General features: G+C 41.4%; 4 protein-coding genes across 5 annotated transcripts in view; 2 read left to right on the forward strand and 2 right to left on the reverse strand.

Moving 5' to 3' along the window:
• Positions 1-2,112, reverse strand: part of LOC109645148 (membrane-associated guanylate kinase, WW and PDZ domain-containing protein 3) — a 36,588-nt gene extending 34,476 nt beyond the window's left edge. Inside the window, exon 1 of one of the 2 annotated variants that reach the window (XM_069527306.1) lies at positions 1,632-2,112. Coding sequence is in view for 1 of the 2 variants with exons in the window: in XM_069527304.1 (XP_069383405.1) it covers positions 1,103-1,185 (83 nt within the window). In the remaining variant the exon portion in view is untranslated. Of the gene's footprint in view, positions 1-1,102; positions 1,342-1,631 lie in introns of those variants that run through there. The other variant, XM_069527304.1, reaches the window with a different exon arrangement.
• A 1,278-nt stretch (positions 2,113-3,390) lies between these two features.
• Positions 3,391-8,633, forward strand: gpkow (G patch domain and KOW motifs). Its single transcript, XM_020107965.2, has 11 exons — positions 3,391-3,606; positions 4,089-4,258; positions 4,892-5,037; positions 5,948-6,054; positions 6,307-6,511; positions 6,648-6,780; positions 7,225-7,396; positions 7,487-7,607; positions 7,693-7,762; positions 8,188-8,273; positions 8,378-8,633. The coding sequence occupies exons 1-11, from the start codon at positions 3,428-3,430 to the stop codon at positions 8,501-8,503; spliced, it is 1,515 nt and encodes a 504-aa protein (XP_019963524.2). The 5' UTR covers positions 3,391-3,427; the 3' UTR covers positions 8,504-8,633.
• On the reverse strand, positions 8,500-12,653 carry pqbp1 (polyglutamine binding protein 1). The gene is made up of 7 exons (XM_020107966.2): positions 12,517-12,653; positions 11,336-11,403; positions 11,136-11,247; positions 10,723-10,823; positions 9,787-9,957; positions 9,638-9,695; positions 8,500-9,061 (listed from the first exon to the last, which is right to left on the reverse strand). The coding sequence occupies exons 2-7, from the start codon at positions 11,400-11,402 to the stop codon at positions 8,911-8,913; spliced, it is 660 nt and encodes a 219-aa protein (XP_019963525.1). The 5' UTR covers position 11,403; positions 12,517-12,653; the 3' UTR covers positions 8,500-8,910.
• Positions 12,541-16,224, forward strand: timm17b (translocase of inner mitochondrial membrane 17 homolog B (yeast)). Its single transcript, XM_020107967.2, has 6 exons — positions 12,541-12,660; positions 13,387-13,486; positions 13,569-13,632; positions 13,906-14,034; positions 14,152-14,262; positions 14,392-16,224. The coding sequence occupies exons 1-6, from the start codon at positions 12,635-12,637 to the stop codon at positions 14,469-14,471; spliced, it is 510 nt and encodes a 169-aa protein (XP_019963526.2). The 5' UTR covers positions 12,541-12,634; the 3' UTR covers positions 14,472-16,224.
• The last annotated feature ends 40 nt before the right edge of the window (positions 16,225-16,264 follow it).

The raw sequence follows: 16,264 nt of genomic DNA on the forward strand, positions 1-16,264 counted from the left end.
AAATGCAGTGGCTGGGAGCAAAGGTTTGGAGCACAGATGGGAGAGTGTTCCTGCGTAGCCCTGCCCTGTCAAGGGTAAACACGCATCACAGGGCCCACACACACACACATGCATACTTTGTTTTCACCACACCTTAAAACAGCAGCATGAATATGCATGATGCTGAAGGACACAGGAGGTACATAATTAGACAATCAGCAACTCCCACATGACGTGAGTTACGACAGAGGAGAAATGCACCTCACTTCATCCCCCTGTCTTGTTAGCAGTGACAGCGGAGTCATGTTAGTTGGTCGACATGCATTTCCACTTACTGGCTGTTCAAACTTGGACTGAGAGCTGGAATCAAAGGAGGGCGAACACAGAATAACGCCCAATGGCTCACAAGTGTGAGGAGCAGAGCAGCACGAGAACATGTGGGGACAGTCCAACGCCACACGTCTCTTCTTCTCGTCCAGCGAATGAATGATTCATAGTAAGAGCATAACCTTGACTGCACCGCAAACCCAGCAATACACACAGCGTTATGTCAGGGTCACACATCCATCACTTCCAAACAAGCTCCCTGTATCAAGCAGGACACACCCATAAACAAACAACACACACACACACACACACACAGAGCCGAGGGGTACAGTCCTGCACACATGCATGCACACACACACACACCTGGCTGAGTACATTCTGCAAGTCAGTGGGTTTCTTCTAGCGAAATTGGCACAGGTGCAGCGAACATGGGCTTCAGATTACACTCCTCTAGGCAATTTACTGAGCAGGAGATTGGTAAAGTGAAGGAAAAAAGAAAATCACAGATTTATAAAATGGTGTAAGAAAACTTTTCACACACGCACACACACTTAAACACCTGCTGTAGAAGAAGGTAAACTTCATCTGTCAAAATGACACTTATCCCCAAGATCTGCCGGCATCATCACAAAATTCTTCACACACCGTGGGACGGGTTTACGTGCACACACAACACACTCTCTCTCTCACTCTCTCCTATACACACACACACACACACACACACACACACACACACACATACTTGGGTTACACAAAACAGAATCTCACATTTCTCATATTTTGGGAAAATACTGACCTGCCTTGTCGCTGACACACACACATTCTCTTCAAGCAGTTCAGCCTTTCAAAGAGGATCCGTTTGAACGCGTCTATATACATTGACCCGACTGAGGTGGCAATTAAATAAGCCTGTAGTTAAATAATCACGAGTTGTGTGAACGTGGAAAAGAATGGAATAGATGGTGCCACGGTATCCCAAAGAAAGTCAGGGAGGATGCGCACGGCTGACGGGATATTTGGACTCTCAGTGATGCTCTGAGAGCTGTGGTGATATTGTAGAGACGGAGAGAGAGGGAGGAGAGGAGAGAGAGAGAGAGAGAGAGAGGGGAACACACACACACACACACACACACACACACACACACACACACACACAGATCTGACAGCGCTTATGAATGTAGCAGCTGCTGCACTGCTGTGGGCGATGCAACACAACAGAGGAGGAGGATGGGTCCATGTCAGAAGTGAATGATCAGGATGAACTTGTGCAGAACAAAAAGGCGAAGTCCTGCACTTTGATTTTGACCATAAAGAAAATGTCTTACCGTCATTCTCTCTCTCTCTCTCTCTCTCTCTCTCTCTCTCTCCTCGTCAGGTCCTCCTGCGACTAGTCCTCGTGCAGCAGACGGAGCAGGTTAATTGCCGGCAGATGCATGATGTGGTGGATCAATTAGAACACTGGACAGAGACGGAGAGAACCGTCGGTATGAGCGCTGCGCTCCGGGGCTGAGGTGTCAGTGAACTGCAGCCGCGGTGCTTCCAGGGCGCAGAGCCGCGGATCAGATTAAAGCCTCCGGTCTGTCCAGCAGGAGGAAGGAAAAAAAACAAAAGTGTGGTCACACAGGTTCGTGTTGCTCTCAAACGTAAGATGCACTAAGGCGCCCAGGGAAACACTGATCACACACGATGAGGCTGTTTAACCTGAGAAGTTAAGAGTCAGCAGAGAGGAGGGAGTAAAAAGAGTTAAGAGTACCCGCCCCTTCCACCTGCAGCAGCACTTCTCCTCCAGGAGGCAGGATCATCACATTCAAACTGTCTTTTACACACGAGATGTGTAAAGAGCCACTTCCAACAAGGTCACAGCAGCAGATATTCACGTTACGATGCTTCCAGTTTGGTTTGGATTCAACTTTTATGGGAAAATGGGCCCTGCTGGTTGCAAAAATGCTCCAGCTACACCTGTTCACGTGTCTACGGTGGCCCCGAGGGTCACAAGACAAGGAGATTTGCAGAAAACACAACATGCATACACACTGAAAACACAGCAATGCTCTACAAAGATTTCTTTACAGAAAACGGAGCATTTATTAATTTTTCCTTGTGTTATCTGCAAATGCGATTTAGCGTTGACCCCCCTGGATCGTTGTACATATCAGTGAGGACACACTAATGACATCAGTGATAATAATAGTAATGATAGAAATAATGATAGAAGAGTGAGACAGGAATTCTGGTAGTTGTAGTTTTCCTTTCCCCACTTTTGATTCACTCCCAGGGTCACGAATGACTGCAGCTCCCGTTATGAGTCAGAAATTAAAGCTACACTGACCCGTTAGCAGAGTGTGGATGAGAGATATTTAATTAAAATCATTTTATTTTAATGCACAGTGAAGAGGCAAACAACAACTACAGATATTAACACATAAATGGAACTGATATGCGTGTCGTTGATAATGATCCGTAAACTAAAATGTTTTTATTTCCTGGTATTGTAAGGTGATTAACTTATTACAGCTAATATTATCGATTTGTAGATTCATTGTACATGTATTTGTAAATATATTACACTAAAAGTTTTACAATTTTATTTGTAGGCATTTAGTACAATGTAATTCGCCTACTCTTTACAAAACATTTTATAAGTATTATTATTATCATTATAATATCCCTCCTTTTCAAAAACTTTTGAAAGAGTAGGCAAATGAAATTGTGCAAAATTCCTGAAAATAAAAATGAGTCGAATTTATGTAAAATCATTACAATTGATAATATTCAGTCAATCACCTTACAAAACCTATTTTTTACCAGGAAATTAAAAACATTTTACTTCACAGATTATTCTCAACGATATGAATATGTATAAATATCTGTAAACAATGTATTAATATTTCTACAACAGTATATTCGTGTATTCAAACTGTATTTGTTGTTGGTCTCTTCACTGTTCATTCAAATAAAATTATATTTATTATTTATCATCATCCACAGGTTGTATCTTTAATTTCTGATGCATGACGGGAGTTGTAGTCATTCGCCTCCAGGGGAGCGAATCGAGAGCGGGGAACAGAAAACTACAACTACCAGAATTCCTTTCTGCCTCTCTTGTCGCTTCCAAACAAACATGGCGTCGCACGGAGAAGACCCGGCTGCCGCTGAGGAGCAGGGGGAGAAGAAAGCGGCCGCGGTATCGTTTGGTTTCACTAAAACACTCAGTAAATTTAAAGTTCCTGCCGCGGACGCTTTGACCAACAAGGAAGACAAAGACTATCTCACCGGAATCGATAGAAATGAGCTGCAAAGGTGGGCTCCGTGTGCTAATGCTAACCGACGTTTAGCTAGTTTTGATGCTAGCTTTAACGTGTCTGTGACGTTTCCCTGCTGATATGAGTAAGAATTAATTATATTAATAACAATTAGTGTTGTTATGTATTATACGTACTTAGACATTTAACCTGTGTAAGCAAATATTGTGTTTTAAGGGAAGTGGATGCTAGTGCAAGGTTGAAAATCAAGTTCATTCATATGTTTATGTTCATTTACACAAATGTGTTTATAATGTTTATATAGAGTTATTTATATAATTATGTTTAACCATTCATCAGGTACATTTGTACTGTATTTGCAGTAGCATCATAAGAACACCAGGAGAAATGATGTGTTGAATCTGCCTCTGTGGTTCAGTCACATGAGAGTGAGAAGCAGGAAGTGTGTGTTGCTGATGTGATCTTCTCCACCCTGTTGCTCCTTTACATTAAGAGTGACCCACATCTGTGTCCTCGCAGCTCAAAACCAACAGAGAAGACTAAGGAGCTCATCATCCCTCTGATCCAGAAGAACCGCTGGCACAGGCCGGACCGAGCGGGACACAGCGAGGAGAGTGGAGGCAAAACACAGGAGACAACCCGGGAGATTGACTCTGCGGACTCTCTGGCTGTCAAAGAACTCATCGAGGGTATGCTAATGTTTGGTTTTCTTCTAGGCTCAAATAAATGTTGTTGGTTACTGGGGAGAATGGAGAAAAATGCATCGCCTGCAAACAGTCAAATTGTATTTGTAGATTTACTTTATTGATCCCGATGGAAATGGAGAAATCCAGTATCACACAAAACAGTCAAACACAAAAGCGTAAGAATAATGAAAAGGTCAAAATGAGTCAAGAATAAGTTCACTGCAGTGAGATGAAAGTCCAGAACTACTACAAAGTTGTCAGTGTAAAGAAGTATGTGATAATGGAGATATTGTCAATACAAATATCTAAAGTTTAAGGCAGAGTATTGAAGGCAAAATTAACACAGCCTGTAAAATCATGCTCCAGCAGATGTAAGTGTATTGTTTAGGCAATATTCCATTTATTCTCTTGTTTTTTTATACATTTTTATATTCTTTTATTTTCATTTTAAGCCTGTTCAGCTGCGGTTGTTTTCAACATGATTTGAAATGACTTAAAGATCCATTAAATATGTTATTGTGCTCAAATGTTTTCATACAACAAAGCATGTAAAGCATGGTTTGATGTTTTAGTTGTGTGCTTGGTGGTCCTAGTAGCTCTCTTAACAATGCTCCTCGTGCCTCTTTGAATTTGTAGATTCACGGAGGCAGCTTGAGCAGTGGGAGAATGGCCCCCAGACACAAACTGACCCGAATCTCCGCATCCCCTTGTTGATGCAAAACAAAGTGCCCGAGGGCTTTGAGGATGGAGAGCACGTACAGGTGGATCTGCGGCCTGAATCCGTAAGTACCGACACACAGACAGATATTTTCACCAATCTGCAGTCGAGTTGGTCTTGAGTTCTGCAGTGTTGAGACACCTGAAGCTGAATCTGATGATTAATTGTCTCAATTGGAATAGAAAAATTAAATACATATAAAAAAGGAAGGTAAAATTGACTCATTAGATCAGATAGATGAAGTGAATAAAGTTTCACCAGGGACTTCTGCATTGGTTGTATTTAGTAATCTTTCTTCTCCCTTGCTCATATGCAATGGTAATATTTATTTGAGCAGGGACGCCAGGCCATTGATCATAACGTATAAAATGTCTGGTAGATGTGCTACTTTGAGTCAGATATTGAAATTCAAGTGTGTGAAGTACAACTGAGAACAACAACGCCCTGTGTGCATTCACAGTTGTGTGCATATGTGAGGGTACAGAGGACTTTTTCAGTACAGTAAGGCCTTAGCGGCAGACAGGCGTCCACATTCTCCCCAGAGACATGCAGGCAACCAATCATACTTCTTTCTGGTCCCTCTCATCAGAGTTCTCTCACGCCTCGTCACTGTCATCCCATGTCTGCTCTCAATCACCGTAGATGTGCCTGTCAGCACATGAGAGTCAGGGGAAACTTCCTCACTGTGGCCCCCGGCTCATTTTAATGCAGTCTAGCCTGTGACAGTGGCCTCTCAGCTTCCCTCACAGGGGAAGCCGTCAGCCGAGAGAGATGAGCAGGGCCACTGCTCTGATGAGGGCTGCTGCCTGGTCACTTTGATCAGCCTGAGCTGAGTCTGACAGCCTGAAGCCAAAAGGCTGAGTAAGACCAACATCACAAACTGCTTCTTTGCCACAGACAGTTTATATGTTTCATTACTCGGATATTACATAAGTAATATCTTATCTCATGTTAATGTTTTTGTTTTCTGTCAGTCAACAGAGGCAGATTATGAGAGCATTCCTGTTGAGGCTTATGGAATCGCTATGCTGAAGGGGATGGGCTGGAAAAAAGGGGAAGGCATTGGACGCACCTTCAAACAGTAAGTAACAAACTGACCTCCTGCTTTGTCATCACCTCTCTTGATTTAACATTAGAGTCAATGTGGAGTTAAGGTTTGAGCTGAAACAATCATTTGGTCTACAGACAAAAAAACAATTGTTTAAGCAAAGAAAACAATCTTAATTTCACCCACTAAATTAAAGCTGTTTCCAACTTTAACCTCTTTTGCGTCCTACACATGTGCTTGACCCCTGTTTGTTGTTTGAATGCTGATGTTTCCCATCTGCTACAGGGATGTGAAGCCAATCGAACACCAGCTGCGGCCGAAAGGTTTGGGTCTTGGTGCAGATCGTTCAGAGATAAAGGATCTGGAGCCCACCAAACATAAGCGCCCCCCCAAGCCAGGCGAGGAGCGGGAGAAGGAGGAGGAACTAGTGATGGGTCCCGGGGGCTGCGTGCTGGTGGAGTCAGGGGCACATAAAGAGCTGTACGGGAAGGTACGGTAAATCTGAAATGTCTGTTCACTCTCAACACTCATCCCCACAAACAGAAGAAAGATATTGCACGACTACTTATTATTTCTTTATATGGTTTTCTCTGACTTCTTTCATAACTGTTTTTCATGTGCTGCAGATTGAAGGCGTTGATCCAGACAACGCTCGAGCTGTGGTGAAGCTGGCTATTGGTGGAAAGACTGTGACAATCAGCCAGCACGCTATTAAACTGGTTGGGCGTAAGGAATACGACAAATACAGCAAAGACCTCAGTGAGTAACTTTGAACAAATGAAATAGAAAAGCTCTTGACTCTAATGGACTTTGATTTTGTGATCATTTGGAAAAATATTTCCCGTCCACTTTGTCTCATGACAGAATCAATTTTCATAATTCTGTCAGCCCATGTTCCTTTTTATCTTATTGTAATGTGTTTTATTATGTATGAACTAGTTAATGACAATAGCTATGTGATGGTTTGGGACTGCTGTTCAAACAAAGCATCTTCACTATATCAAACTCTGAATTTCTCACTATTTATAGAACAAACACTAAGTGAGAAAATAAGTGGCAGATTAATCTATAATGAAATGATTGACTGGACTAAACACGGTTATCCTCTAGTGACACTTCTTGATTTTCTTCCCACACCAAGAATAACAAGTTGGTACATTTTACTTAATGTCATACTGGTAACACTGTTTATCCTCTGACCAGGTCGTCTCAGTAGAGCTCACAAAGAGAAGGAGAAGGAGCGAGAGAAAGAGCGAGAGAGACAAGAGGAGAAAGAGAGGCGAAGTAATGATGACGAGGTAAAACACAAGTCTTCAGAAAAAGATCGAGGAAAAGATGACAGGAAGAGGAAACACAGAGAATCAAGTCGAGACAGGTACATTTCCACTAAATTTAAAAATTTCAATATCTTGTCAATGTTTTCTTGGAGTAAACTTACTGTACATTTGTTTTTCCCTCTCTCCAGAGAGAAGCCACCGGTTAAAGAAGCGAGGCGGCCACCTGCTCCCCGCTCCTGGCTCCAGAGAGACTTGAAAGTTCGCTTTATAGACAAAGCTTTCAAAGGGGGCAGGTACTACAACTCAAAGGTACCAAAAAAATCTTAACCCGTCAAAGTTGCAATCATTATAAATGTTGTGTTTCCGTTTTAACACCAGTCTTGTTTTCTTCCAGATGTGTGTTGAGGACGTCCTGACACCCACCACCTGTGTAGTTCGAACTGAAGAGGGTAGACTGCTAGACGGTGAGTCATTAGTTCCATCTCAGCCTGCCTTGGTGTTAGTTTCAGTTTTTCTCTCCTCTGTGACTTTTTATTTGCTAATTAGAATTGCACAAGAACTGCAATGTGTTAAATTTAACAATACATCTGGCTGGCTTAGGCGTTGGTGGTACTTCCTCCTGCTCGTAGATGTTTTCCCGTGCCTCTTAGATCAAAGCTGAGGCAGCAGTGCTAATTACTGGGTTAATATTGTTGTATGCTGTTTTTATCTCATGTAAAGTGTCTTTGCGCGTTGTTAATTCTGCTATATAAATTAAATTTATTGTCATTAGTCTGTTATTGACCAAGACTATTGAAATGTAATATCAGCTGAACAGGTAATGACTCTTCCTCTGACCTTTACCACATGAATTCTGGGGTGAATAACATTCTGTTTCTTCATCCATCAGATGTGAGGCAGGACATGCTGGAAACCATTGTCCCAAAAAGTGAAAATGATTCTATAATGGTCGTACTGGGTGAACACAGGGGTCAGGTGAGCACTGGATCTTCTGGATTGTCTTTCCTGCAGCGTATGTGGTAATGGTGTGAGTGTGATTAATTTTTTCTAATCTCTTGTGTTTCCATTTGTCTCTTCAGGTCGGACATATTCTCCAACGGGACAAGAACAAGTGCAGAGCAATAGTTCAGCTCGATAGAAATGAGAAAGTGTTCACTCTGGACTATGATTCCATGTGTCATTATGTAGGAGCAAGCGACAATTGATCGACAGATTTTTATTCAAACACCATCGTTTCTTTTTCATCTCATCTCACCCATAATGTGGATTTTTGAAATATTCAGAAAAATGTCAAAACTTTTAATGCAATTTTGTAATAAAACAATTTCAAAAGCAGCACTGAGTCATTTTCACAGTCATCTTTAGATTTATTAGCAAATGATGCCCAAGAGTTGTTGTAATAACAAGAGGGTCAATCTTCAGGTGATATAAAAAAAAAAAAATATTTACAACTGCTTGACGTGTGTATAAATGCACTGCTGTTACACTCCAGTTTCTGACATGTTCACTTATCTCACACTGAGAAGAAACCTTACTGAAAAGATGTCAGTCATTAAATGTTAAGATGGGAGCAAAGCAAAGATGAGCTGCGTCCTCGTCCTGGGAGCGAAGCTCATTCCTTTGGTATTTTGTTGGCTGCGTTAGCCCGAAGCACGGCTCCTGGACTCGGGTATGGCCGCTGCTGGAACAGAGGCCCTGCTGCCGTGGTGTCTGCACCTGTCTTTGCTTCGTTACGCTTGGGCAGGCCGGTGGACCAGGATCCCCTGTAGAGTAGAATGTTTGTTGTAATAAACAGTTTGACTTAATACGTCATGATCAGGGTTTAAAGAGGTTCACTCCACCAGTAAGAGTTTAATGGACGTGATTAGATTGACTCCGATGGTCAGAGCGGTTGTAAGATGTCTTCTGAGTCGTTGGGGGAGCTTTGTCAGGTTTGTGAAAATAACACTGATGTCATTGATTTGATCTCAGAGATTTGTTCTTATTTATAACCAGAAGCCTGCAGTAAAAATAAGAGGTGTGGAGTTTGAAAGACACAAGTTTACTACATTTAAATATGAAGAAAGTTGCACTATGGGAAATGTAGGAGCCACTGTTTTTTAAGCTGAATCCATATGACAAGATATGTGCAAAGTTAATTCCATTAGTGAATCAGACTGGCTGAGGTTTCGACAGTTGTGGAGCCAAGTAGCTATTGTTACACCTGCTCATAAATCTTTTGTGTCCTCTGAATTAAGCTTTCTTCATTGAAACTTTAAATTAGATGCATTTGTTCTCTCATTTTAGCCTGGCTTCAGTTTATCTTAATGGTGAAGTGACCTTTTCATGACTGTAAATACCTCGGAGCATCAGAATAAGCACTTGGATCCATGGGGTCCATCTCATCATCTTTTCTCCCTAAAGGAAAAAAATAAAGTATGTCAGCTCCATTCATATAAAACATTTGTTTGAAAATGCTTGTGTAGAATATACCAGATGTAAACGTTACCTCGTTTGTTCTTGTTGTACGGTGCGATGTCTTCCCTCCTCGGCTTTCTTCTGTCTCTGTCCCTCCCGTCATCCCTATCGCGCTCTCGTTCTCTTTCCCGCTCTCTGTCCCGCTCTCGCTCTCTGTCTAGCTTTTCAAATTGCCGTTCAATTCTTTCTTCTCCTCCATCAGCTAAAAGACAAAAAAAACTAATAAAAGCCAGCTGCCACAAAATAAACTATTGCCAAAGTTTGGCAGAAAACAAAATGCATTCTGAGATTACTTGCAAAAATGATCAGACCTGCACTGATTTCTCATGTCTCTGGTGACAGGGAATCAACGCGGATCATAAACACCTCAGCTTAACTTATCGTTATAGATCAATAAACAGTTTTACAGTTGGGTGAACATTCCTATGGAGGCCCAGCATTCACAGTAAATGACCTTTTACTGGACCCTGCAGAGGCTATCAGGCTGTGCCAACATAAATCTGCTGGACTCCATGAAAAGTGACACCATTCCATAACCTACAGAACATTTAAACTGACCTAACAATCCTCACCTAAGCAAAGAGTTAATACAGCTGCATTGTATTTGCTCCTCTCTGAATGAATAATGATCTTGACCCGTCCAACCACATAAATTTACATGGTGTCAAAAGGAATTTGTGAGTGCGGACAAGTCTGCAGAGTCATCACATCTCAGTTGAGTCACTCCCACAGTGTGTTTCAGACCCCTCCCCTTCCTCACCTGCACCAGCCCTTCAAATGGTCATATTCAGCTGTCATGTGATCGCAGTGAAGGTGAGTCTGAATCCCTCCCTCCCGTTTTAAAACAAACACTTTAACCAACCAAAAATAAACTTCCTGTGTGCTTCTGCTGCAGCTGAATATACTTGGAGTAGTCATCCTCACCTACGTCATCTCAGCAGAGTGCAGAGGCTTTATAATGTCATACCTCTTAGTTTCTTGGCAGCCTTTGATACCACTGCAGATGGGTCATTTGGGGACAGCCAGGCCACCAAATCTGTCTCCACATTCCAGTAATAAGGAAGACCGCTGTACGTTAGGAAAAATAAAAAACAAAAGAATCAATGATAATCCAGAACGCAAACTACTGAGAGAACATATTTTCAAGGCCGTACAAGTAATAAAAACTTGGCCAGAATATCAGAGCCATGTTATAACACTCAGTCGGCTCAGATGTGTCAGTGGTAGAATAAAAGGTTGAAGTTTCTGCAAAGTAGAGTAAATAATAGCAGTAACAGATCTTATTATTATTATTATCTACTGAAACTGTTACAAAGGAACAAGGTTAGGTCTGTAAATGTACTGACTGACAGTAATACTGTAGTAATCAAGTTTACATACCAAGCAGCATCAAACACTTTGTACCAGTTTGGAGGTAGATTCTCTACTCTGGTGGCTTCATAATCTACGTTGTTGTCATCGTAATCTTCGGCGATAATCTCCTCATCTACCTCTGTTTGAATTAGAGGATAAACGTTATTGTAAAACACAAAAAAGTATGAAGCATAAGAAAGAAATGACTGAGAAGAGATTTCCTTTACCTTGATCGGACTGTCTAACGATCCCTCTCTTGGCCAATCGGGCCAGCAGTGCCGCAGGTAGAGGCATCCTGAAACACAGAGGTGGGAGGATTACGTCATGATGCAACAGGCACTGGGAGATTTTATCTACTGAAAAATATACAGTTATTATATGAGCACAACATTGAAATAAAAATGATATAGTCAACTTTACTTTCAGCTAATTGCACCAAGTTTTAATTATACACCCAAATACTATATTATTGTATCTCCAGCTGGTATTTTTTTAAATTTATAATAAATATATAGTATTTTTTTAACTTCACCCAGGATCTTATGTTTTACATCAGCATTGATTTTTTAGCAAGATTACACGAAAAGTACTGATTTCCAAAAAATAACAAGGATGAGGCAAGTCAGGGAAGAACACATTAAATTTGGTGCGGATCAGAATTTCACTTTCTTTAACATGGTGAGATGTTTCTCAACATTTTGTGGATTTTCCCAGATACTAGGTCACGGATCTGGATGAAAAGCTTCAGGCACATGTGGGGGAACGATGAGTGTTTGTAATTTGGTGCAGATCCAAATGAAAATTCACATCCAGAGAATTTAAATGTGGTTTCATAAGGACACTGTTGGGCCTTGGTGGAGGTATGAGCTTTGTGAGTCCCATTCTAGTTTGTCATATATATATATATACATATATATATATATATATATATAGCTTTGTTCAGACACAATTTACTTTTGGGCTGTTGGTCGAACAAAGCAGTGAGCACAGGTTGTCTAGACTTGACTTTAAATTATGTTAAACTTCAAATAAAACCAGCAACTTCCCCCTGAAGCTGTGGATCAGAATCTACTTTCAGCCTCTTGTCCTCCTCCTGCTGCTGCTGCCTCTGTGTCTTTGTGTCTCCTGGTCAAACGTGTCTTAGATGACTTAGTCTTGTAAACTACACCAATTCCAGCTGCTCGGGTGTGAATCACTTTGTATTTGAACAAGAGGGTGAGAGGTGAGACTTCATTTTAAAGACATGTGAGGTTTATCTGAACAAAACCGCACCAGGCTCCGGGGCTCGATGGACACAGCTGAGAAAATAAACCCGCGAACACACGCGCGTGTCCGGCAGAAAACACACAGACAACAAACCCACAGTTTTCTAAATGCGAATTACGATTTAAAAGCCTTTTTTCTTCACCTGGTTCAGGAACAAATCCAGCGAGTGGACGACGCGACTTCCCAAAACAGCAGCTCCGTGCGGCGCGCTGCGATGACGTCACGCAGCTCTCTTGACGACGACGACGACGACAACAAACATGGAGGAATATGCCCGCGAGCCCTGGTGAGATTAACACACTGGTGTTCTCTGCTTGTTCAGAAACACCGACGCTCGGACACTGTTCGTGTTTCAATACATTTTACTGGATTACAGAGGCGCTGTCCCTTTGAGTTAGCCTGCTAGCCTGTTAGCTCAGTGCAGGAGATAAAGCTGGGCTCAGGGTGTTTACTGTTAGATCCACAGCGTTCAGTGTGAAGACAGTCACAGTGTGGTGAACAGAATAAAAAGCCCACCTGACACTCTAACTTACACCTTAGTTACAAAGCTGTGGGATCGTTATTATAGCAATTCTATAAGCAGATGTGTGTGGGAGCTGTGACCCTGCAGCTCCGTGTGTAGTTTTCTTTGTGTTTAAAATCTGTAAATGTGTTTGTGTGATGATATTTGAAAGTTTATTGTGCTTGTGGAAATATACAGAGAGTTATACACGTGTACACAAACCTGTAAATGTGTTCTGAGAGTATCCTGTTGATATGATGGCTGAAGCAAAAACACAGATTTATTTGTTCAGTTAACAAATTAGATATTGACTTGACAATCCAAACCAATGTGACAGCAGATTCCAGTTTAGAATAGATTTTTTTGTGCAGACATTACTCAGCATTGAATGTTGTATGATCACATTTATGCCTTTGGTTTGAAAATCCATGTTCCACATGACAAAGTGGAGGTATTTCTACTTTTCATGCATATATTTACATCCTTTCTCCTCTTGATGCCTGCCTGTAGTCCGTGGAGGATAGTTGATGACTGTGGAGGCGCTTTCACCATGGGTGCAATTGGAGGAGGGGTGTTCCAGACAATCAAAGGCTTTCGTAACGCCCCTGCAGTGAGTTCAACACGTCATGGTTTGCTCTCTGAATCACGTCAGGTTTCCAAAGGCAGAACTGAACCGTGCTCTAATGTTTCAGGGTGTCGGACACCGACTGAGAGGGAGCACTAATGCAGTGAGAGTAAGAGCTCCACAGATTGGAGGTGAGGAGGTTGTTTTTGTAGCATTGCTGATTAAATGTTAACTTTACTTTAGGACTTATAACAGCAGCATTAAAACGTATTCAGAACCCTAAACTAGTTAAGCACTTGTACTGTAGATTTAACTTTGCCATTCTGGCCATTAATCTACACTCAATAAACTGAAACACAAAAAGTTAAAATGGCAATTTTATCCATTTACACAATGAAGTGTGTATAAATGAGGCGGTTTAAATACGTCCTCTCCTCACAGGTTTGTTTGTGGTGGTTTTACAGGGAGCTTTGCTGTGTGGGGAGGTCTCTTCTCCACAATTGACTGTGGGCTGGTTCGCGTCAGAGGGAAAGAAGACCCGTGGAACTCTATAACAAGTGGTGCGCTGACTGGAGCTATCCTGGCAGCCCGCAGTAAGAAGAAGCCCGCACAGTCGTACTGATCTTACCAATGAGCTCGACACCACTTCAGTTGTGTCACTGAGTGAATCAGACTGATTGACTGAAACCATTTTGTTTGTTTGTCTCCAGGTGGGCCCTTAGCTATGATGGGCTCTGCCATGATGGGAGGAATTTTGTTGGCTCTCATTGAGGGTTTCGGGATCCTCCTCACCAGATATACAGCCCAGCAGTTTCAGAATCGTAAGTGAAGCTGATTGAGTTCTGCTAAATAATTTTAAAGAAAAGATTTAAAATATAGGATTGGAAGACACCATAGAAACCTGACAACACAAACTTTTGTCTGTTTTCCTCTTTCTCCTTCTCCTCCAGCGGTTCCCTTTGCAGACGACCCCAATCAGTTACCTCCAAAAGATGCAGCACAAGTTTCAGTAGAGAGGAGTAAGGAATGAGACCAGCTGTGGACACAGTGAGTCAGACCAAAGAGTAGCAGGGACACCAAGATACTACAGCAGGTATCAGGTGGAGACACTGGTCACTACAGTGGTGTCAAGTAGTTGCACTACAGGTTTTATACCTCAGGAATAAATTGCTGTGAGTTTTAGTTTTAAGTGAATGTTAATGTGAGTAAGGATCCTTCTGACAAACCTCATGTTTGCACCTGCAGCATCTCATGCAACGTTTTTTATACATCGGGGTTGTTGTCACTTTGCTGTGACCTTTTTGGGTTAAATGTGCAATTCTGAAATTTATTTATTGAATCAGTTTGATTACTCAGCACTTGCGAACACTTGATTAAAGATTTTAGAACTGTTTTCATAGATTTATTCAACTTTAAAGTTATTGTTTAAATGGCTACAAAAGTAGTAATGTGAGTAGTAAAAACTACCTATTTATTCAATGAGGTTTTACCATGGAGAATAGTATTTTAGTACTATCATAGTATTATGTAGTAAATCCCATTTCTAGGGGGGAGGATGATGTTTGGCAGTGAAACTTTGCAAAAGGGATTCTGAAGAAGCAGATCCTGTGAACATGTGATGTTTATTAACCTATTATGTGCGACAACAAAATGGCAAAAATGAACCCTGGGAAATCAAGACTAAATAATTCTACGGCAACAAAATAACTTAAATTGTGAAATCTGCAGCCGCACCGCAAGCTGCCAACTCCTCTCCCCCCTACTCTACTGACTGGCATTTACCACCTTAGCCCCATCTGCCCTGGTGAGTAGAGGGTGAGCTAAGCAGGGAGATAAGTAAATAAAACCACCATCAACATTATGAACACACATTTATTTTTGGATTCTGGGTTAGTGCTGACCTCACAATTCTATCTATATGCATAAATACATAAGATAAATGCAATAACACAACGCAAATGTCATCTTAGGCAGCACAATTCACTAATCCTCTGGCACCTTGACTCTGCCCTGCCCCAATCATGCAAACCTGTTCTCACTCTGTGTGGTTGAACTGCTGGTCTGACCCAAAATCCCAGAATCAACGACAAAACACAGCAACATCACAAACATATTAAAAATGAAACTTAACCACATCATTGCTAAGAAACAATACAACACACACCGCAAACTACATTTATAATCAATCAATTTAGACAAACTGCAAATATTAATGAAATTACCTGAAAAAACTGTTTACATAGGAAGAGAGGGCCTCGTGAAAAGTGGGAGAACGCAACCTGGTATTCTGTGAGTCTATGTGGAAGTTTTAATAATTTATTAACTAAGACAATCAATGCAAACAGTGTTTTTAAAACGTGTGCTTAAGTCGAGTCTTAGCCCAAAAAAAATCTAATTCCTGTTTTTGTTTTTCCCCCACCCCCTGCAGCTTCTGTAACTTTGAACAAATATTATCTCACATGCTGGAATGGATTTATTCAAGTCATGTCTGTGAAACTGATAAATGAGGATGAGTTGCTAGAAACGAGTCACTGGCACAGTTCACTTTGCTTTTTCTCATGCACCCGTCCTCTCTTCGATCGCTGCATTTTCAATCAAGCACTTTTTAAAACTCCGTCTCTCTGCCCTCTTTAAGCGGCAGCATCTGCCTCGACAGAGAGACAGTGCAGCACAATCCAATGTTTCGCTGTCAAACTATGTATAGAGAGAATTTTTATTTTGTGTATCGTGTTAATTTATTCATCGTGGAGAAGTTGATACTAACAATAAAGGCATCAAATATTCTTGAAGATTTTGATTTGTTATTTAAGTTATTTGTCACAG

The sequence above is a fragment of the Paralichthys olivaceus genome, chromosome 6 (assembly GCF_024713975.1).
Source record: "Paralichthys olivaceus isolate ysfri-2021 chromosome 6, ASM2471397v2, whole genome shotgun sequence".
In the NCBI taxonomy this organism is placed as follows: domain Eukaryota; kingdom Metazoa; phylum Chordata; class Actinopteri; order Pleuronectiformes; family Paralichthyidae; genus Paralichthys; species Paralichthys olivaceus.

What these genes read in the sequence shown, in the direction of transcription:
- gpkow (XM_020107965.2), top strand. Translation starts at nt 3,428, where the DNA reads ATGGCGTCGCACGGAGAAGACCCGGCTGCCGCTGAGGAGCAGGGGGAG. An exon ending in GCAGGTACTACAACTCAAAG is followed by an intron (nt 7,608 to 7,692) that starts GTACCAAAAAAA and finishes GTTTTCTTCCAG; the next exon opens with ATGTGTGTTGAGGACGTCCT. An exon ending in AGAGGGTAGACTGCTAGACG is followed by an intron (nt 7,763 to 8,187) that starts GTGAGTCATTAG and finishes TTCATCCATCAG; the next exon opens with ATGTGAGGCAGGACATGCTG.
- pqbp1 (XM_020107966.2), bottom strand. Translation starts at nt 11,402, where the DNA reads ATGCCTCTACCTGCGGCACTGCTGGCCCGATTGGCCAAGAGAGGGATC. An exon ending in AAAGTGTTTGATGCTGCTTG is followed by an intron (nt 10,824 to 11,135) that starts GTATGTAAACTT and finishes CCTAACGTACAG; the next exon opens with CGGTCTTCCTTATTACTGGA. An exon ending in GTACAACAAGAACAAACGAG is followed by an intron (nt 9,696 to 9,786) that starts GTAACGTTTACA and finishes TTTTTCCTTTAG; the next exon opens with GGAGAAAAGATGATGAGATG.
- timm17b (XM_020107967.2), top strand. Translation starts at nt 12,635, where the DNA reads ATGGAGGAATATGCCCGCGAGCCCTG. An exon ending in GCTTTCGTAACGCCCCTGCA is followed by an intron (nt 13,487 to 13,568) that starts GTGAGTTCAACA and finishes CTAATGTTTCAG; the next exon opens with GGTGTCGGACACCGACTGAG. An exon ending in AAGAGCTCCACAGATTGGAG is followed by an intron (nt 13,633 to 13,905) that starts GTGAGGAGGTTG and finishes GTGGTTTTACAG; the next exon opens with GGAGCTTTGCTGTGTGGGGA.